This window comes from Bufo bufo, chromosome 6 (genome assembly GCF_905171765.1).
Source record: "Bufo bufo chromosome 6, aBufBuf1.1, whole genome shotgun sequence".
Lineage (NCBI taxonomy): Eukaryota > Metazoa > Chordata > Amphibia > Anura > Bufonidae > Bufo > Bufo bufo.
In genome coordinates, this window is record NC_053394.1 from 356188858 (window position 1) to 356194857 (window position 6000).

Consider the following 6000-nt stretch of genomic DNA (forward strand, 5'->3'; position numbering starts at 1 on the left):
GATGACCTATCCTGAGGAAAACCGTTTGAACTTTGTTTTTTAAACCCCTTTAAACCTAGCCCTAATGCTCTGTACATTACGTCTGAGTTTCATCAGCAGTATACGTTGGGAAGTATGCTTCTGGGTAGGCTTACTCATGCATAGGCTTCCAATGTACAAAAAAAAATAAAAAAAAATGATGTGCCATACCGTACACTTTTGTGCGTTGACCCAGTCATATAGAGGTGAAAATCGGGTATGCGCACATGTACCCTGGGGCAGTGGAGGCCAAAGGGACACTACTGACCTCTACTGGAGAGCTGGAGCATTACGGATGCACAATATATACATTTGATCTATTTCGGGAGCTTTTCCAGCTTATAGCCAAATATAAGGCTCCGTCATAATGTGCACCGAGCCTAAACGTGTCAGTATCGCCCTGCACCGGCCCAGCCATGTTGGAACGCATATACAGGGACGTCCAGGCAATCCCTCAGGGTGTGATGAACACATGGCACCATTTTATAATCAAGCACAGCATTGTCGATTGTTGGGTCACCGACAGTGCACCTAGACGTGCAATGATTGACGGCACGTGATCTTCACGGCAGTGACTGGTAGCGCCCCCCGTCCATACATAACAGCACATTCTCCGACGATCTGGTGACTGAATTGGCGCTAGATTCCTCTACCGGCCAGCTGCGCGTCCCGCTATTCAATAAAATTATCCATTTTTAATTAATTTCCCCTCGAGCGTCATTGATGGACCCAAGAATCGACAGACTGTAGTCTCGTGGGACACGAGAGGGGCGCTTCGTTAAAGGGTGCGACAGCTCTGTGCATTAAGGGTTAATCAGCAGCAACCAACCGGGAGGTCGAAGACACTGCAGGTAGACTCGGACAACCATTTAAAGGGAGAGTAAAAGCGATACACGAGACACGTGGCGGCAGCTCCCTACCAATCAGGGAGGACGCACTTAGGACCCACCAGTTTAACTCTTTGGGGATCACCCCTAGGTTAAGTAGATTTATATTGGGGTAGGTGCAGACTGCAGAATGGGATTGCAGGGGTCCACGGCCAGAGGCCCCTTGTGGTCGGCCGTCTTAGCTGCAGCATAAAGCGTTACGGCTCGTGCAATGTCACTGTGGGATAAAGAAAGCATTGCGGAGAGGCCATTGATTTCTGCGGTTACCTGCAGGCTCCAGAACGGAGAGCTGAAAATGACTCGACATCCAGTCTCCGGGTATATACCCTCACGCTAGCACGTCAGTAGTGTAGCCTACAAGGACGCACCGTGCACTCGAAAGAAAAATAAAACCGCCAGTCCGCAGAATAATAGATGTAATATAAACCTGTGATGAGAGTTGTTCCAGATATTAACCCTTTTAAAGATGCTGCAAAATTATTATTATTTTTTTTGCTCCTTGCCTTCCTAAAGCCACGGCATAGCGGTAGGAGGACTTGTTTTTGCGGGTCAAGTTGTAATTTTTTAAAGGACCGATTTAACTTACCCCTATCACGTACCGCAAAACAGGAAAAAAATTATTTGGAGGGTAAAATGAAAAAAAAATATATATAATTAAAAATCCCTGCAACTGCAGTGTTTTGGGGATTTATTTTTACAGCATTGACTGTACGCTAAACATGCGGATCGTTACGATAACAGCGATACCAAATTTATGTCGTTTTTATTTTTCTACCACAATTAAAAGATAAAAAACTTTGGGGGAAAAAAAAAATTATTGGCATGGCCATATTCTGACAGCTGTAACTTTTTTATATTTCCACCTCCAGAGATGTAGTTTTAATCAGTAACATTTGGGGCACAAATGACTTTTTGGTCACTTTTGTGATCAATTTTTTGTAGGGACAAGGTGAAAAAAAAAACCAACCCATCAATTTGACCATTTTGATTATATTTCCAGTGCGGCGTTTACCAGATGAGATATATACTTTCATAATTTAATAGTTTGGCCATAAAAGCGGCCAAACTAGAGACCGAGAGATTAATTGAAGAGAGCAAAACTAACCCTAAAATCTTCTTCAATTATATATATGGTAAAAAGTATAAATCTGAAGGTGTTGGCCCTTTAAAGAGTAATGAGGGGGGAGTCGCAGAGAGCGACGAGGAGAAAGCAAAGCTGTTAAATATTTTTCTCTCCACTGTATTCACTGAGGAAAATAAACTGTCAGATGACATGCAGAATGCAAAAATAAATCCCCCATTAAAAGTGTCCTGTCTGACCCAGGAAGAAGTACAGCGGTGTCTTAAAAAGATTAAAAAAGACAAAATCGCCAGGACCGGATGGCATACACCCCCGTAATCTAATAGAATTAAGTAATGTCATAGCCAGACCCTTATTTCTGATATTTGCGGACTCTATACTGACAGGGAATGTCCCACAGGATTGGCGCATGGCAAATGTGGTGCCAATATTCAAGAAGGGTCCAAAAACAGAACCCGGAAACTATAGGCCGGTAAGTTTAACATCTGTTGTGGGTAAACTGTTTGAAGGTTTTCTGAGAGATGCTATGTTAGAGCATCTCAACGGAAATAAGCAAATAACGCCATATCAGCATGGCTTCATGAGGGATCGGTCATGTCAAACTAATTTAATCAGTTTCTATGAGGAGGTAAGTTCTAGACTTGACAGCGGCGAATCAATGGATGTCGTGTATCTAGACTTCTCCAAAGCATTTGACACTGTACCACATAAAAGGTTAGTATATAAAATGAGAATGCTCGGACTGGGAGAAAACGTCTGTAAGTGGGTAAGTAACTGGCTGAGGGATAGAACAGAGGGTGGTTATTAACGGTACACATTCAGATTGGGTCACTGTCACTAGTGGAGTACCTCAGGGGTCAGTATTGGGCCCTATTCTCTTCAATATATTTATTACTGATCTTGTAGAAGGCTTGCATAGTAAAGTATCAATTTTCGCAGATGACACTAAACTGTGTAAAGTAATTAACACTGAAGAGGACAGTATACTACTACAGAGGGATCTGGATAGACTGGAGGCTTGGGCAGATAAGTGGCAGATGAGGTTTAACACTGACAAATGTAAGGTTATGCACATGGGAAGGAAAAATGCAAGTCACCCGTACATACTAAATGGTAAAACACTCGGTAACACTGACATGGAAAAGGATCTAGGAATTTTAATAAACAGCAAACTAAGCTGCAAAAACCAGTGTCAGGCAGCTGCTGCCAAGGCCAATAAGATAATGGGTTGCATCAGAAGGGGCATAGATGCCCGTGATAAGAACATATTCCTACCACTTTACAAATCACTGGTCAGACCACACGTGGAGTACTGTGTACAGTTCTGGGCTCCAGTGAACAAGGCAGACATAGCAGAGCTGGAGAGGGTCCAGAGGAGGGCGACTAAAGTAATAACTGGAATGGGGCAACTACAGTACCCTGAAAGATTATCAAAATTAGGGTTATTCACTTTAGAAAAAAGACGACTGAGGGGAGATCTAATAACTATGTATAAATATATCAGGGGTCAGTACAGAGATCTCTCCCATCATCTATTTATCCCCAGGACTGTTACGAGGGGACATCCTCTGCGTTTGGAGGAAAGAAGGTTTGTACACAAACATAGAAAAGGATTCTTTACGGTAAGAGCAGTGAGACTATGGAACTCTCTGCCTGAGGAGGTGGTGATGGGGAGTTCACTAAAAGAGTTCAAGAGGGGCCTGGATGTATTTCTGGAGTGTAATAATATTACAGGCTATAGCTACTAGAGAGGGGTCGTTGATCCAGGGAGTTATTCTGATTGCCTGATTGGAGTCGGGAAGGAATTTTTGCCTTCCTCTGGATCAACTTGCAGGATGACAGGCCGAACTGGATGGACAAATGTCTTTTTTCGGCCTTATGTACTTGTACTATGTAACATTTTCAGAAGCTTCCGTTCGAATTACGTCTATTTTTTAGAGTTTATATGCATTTTTCTGTGCTTTTTAAATTATTTTTTAAAACATTGTTTACTTTCATTTTTAGTCCCGTGAACCTGCGATCATCAATTGCTTACACCAGGGATGCCCAACCTGCGTCACTCTAGCTGTTGTAAAACTACAACTCCCACCATGCTCGGCTGATAGCTGTAGGCTGTCCGGGTATGCTGGGAGTTTTAGCTGGAGGGACGCAGGTTGGGCATCCCTGGCTTACACCATAGACGACAACGGTATACTACTGCAGTCTATGAGAGCTCTTCGCACTGCCTAGGAAAGCGTTATGCCAATCTCACACCTTGGCATCCCACGGCTAGGACATGCCACCCATGTCATGTAGGTGCAGGTCCCACCTCTCGGTCCCACACCTACTTCCAGAACAGGCCCAGCCGAGTGAAGGCGAACCAATGGAGCAAAGCTGCAATACCACACACCACCTGTGGATAGGGGTGGTGCTGTTTTTGGATGAAAGCAGACATGTTTTTCTAAACCTGGACAACGCCTTGAATCCCCCCCCCCCTCCCCTAGTTTCTGCAATGACACGTGTGACTGTCCCCTACACCAGTGATCTCAGAAATGGAGGAAACCGCCCCCCCCCCCCCCCCCAAATGATGCAGGCTAGAGCCATGTTTTTTTTTAAATCCTGGACAACCCCTTTAAGAGGGCGGACCACATCCACTGGCATAAGACTGGACGTGGGGTGGTCTTGTAAGATAATCTGAGCGGAGATGCCAGGAGACTATAAAATATGAAAAAAACATGATCTCGGGAGACGATTCCTTATTGATACACCCGCCTGACTTGTATACGCTGCAATGTACCGGCATCCCCCACCCAGGCTGTTAACCATCTCACCGCCATCCAGTGGAGGCCTGCATAGCACAAGGCGCGTCTCCTCCATCTGTCACTGCTGCAGCCATAAGGGACGGGGTGGTGACCTCATGGTGTCTCCGTACGTCACCTGCCCCTACGTTTATTGGAGATCATACAGAATTCACAAGCCAGAGGCTGACATTCAGTGGCCACCCCCAGGGATTCATCCTCCCTGCTAATTGCCTCTGAAAGCCCCCGAGGGCTGCAGCGTGCCAGGGGTTTTTGGCATAAACCCAGCGAGGGGTTAATGTGGAAGAGATGATGTGGGGGGCTAGAGAATGGTGGGGATGTAGACCCTCGGAGGGATGCCTGATCACTCCCCATAGAGGGGGGCCTTTATCATTTACAACCTATTACAGCAGAAAACGCATCGCTAGGACTGGTCGTTCGCGATCAGATCGTGCTGCCGATTACCTTGGTCTCCTTCACGTCCTGTCTGATGCCCTCTGGATACCACTGCACCCGCACGTAGCCCCTCTTCAGAGGCCCGAACCTGCTGGCCTCTCCGACGGTCTCCGAGCCGGGGCTCCCCTGCTCTCCCCCTCCTCCTCCGCCGCCTCCTTTGCGCCGACCCCCGCCGGCCTCCTCTGCTTCCACATCCTCTTCTTCGCTCTCCGAGTCCTCCCCATGGATGAGCCTCACTAGGCCGAACCGGCTCTGACCTCTGTAGGTACCGAACACCAAGTCATGGGAGAAGAGGAGCCGCTGGAAGCCGTCGGTCCCGGACAACGGAGGGGACGCGCCCGTCACCGGGGATAAGGGCTCCGCGGTATCCGCCATTGTTGTTGTCCGGAAGAGAACAGAGAAGCTGCCGCCGGCCTGGGCGGTTACTAAGGAGAGAACGGCGGAAGGGCGAAGTGACGTCACCGCGCCGAACGTCGTTACTAAGGCGCAGGGATGCTGTTGCTGGGGTAACCTGGGTAGTGTAACCAGGGAACCATCTGCTCGGAACAAAAGGCGCCCTCTGTGCGCATGCGCAACCCTACAGCCAGTCCTCCACACAGGACTGGCTCAGCACACGGTCATAGTGAGCGAACTTCCGCTCATGAAATTCGTTCACATTTCTTTTTGTCGTAAAAGCAGAATAGCGTTATGGATTCAGTTACCACGGACCATAGCGCAATTCTATGATGGAATGCATAACGGAAAGCCTTTAGAGCAGGGGTGCACAGCCTGCGGCCCGGGG

General features: G+C 47.2%; 1 protein-coding gene across 1 annotated transcript in view; it reads right to left on the reverse strand.

Annotated features, from left to right (window-relative positions):
• The window catches only part of UBE2O (ubiquitin conjugating enzyme E2 O), a 40580-nt gene extending 34945 nt beyond the window's left edge, over window positions 1-5635 (reverse strand). Inside the window, exon 1 of the mRNA XM_040436292.1 lies at window positions 5229-5635. Coding sequence (XP_040292226.1) covers window positions 5229-5594 — 366 coding nt within the window. The 5' untranslated portion in view covers window positions 5595-5635. The remainder of the gene's footprint in view (window positions 1-5228) is intronic.
• Window positions 5636-6000: the final 365 nt, after the last annotated feature.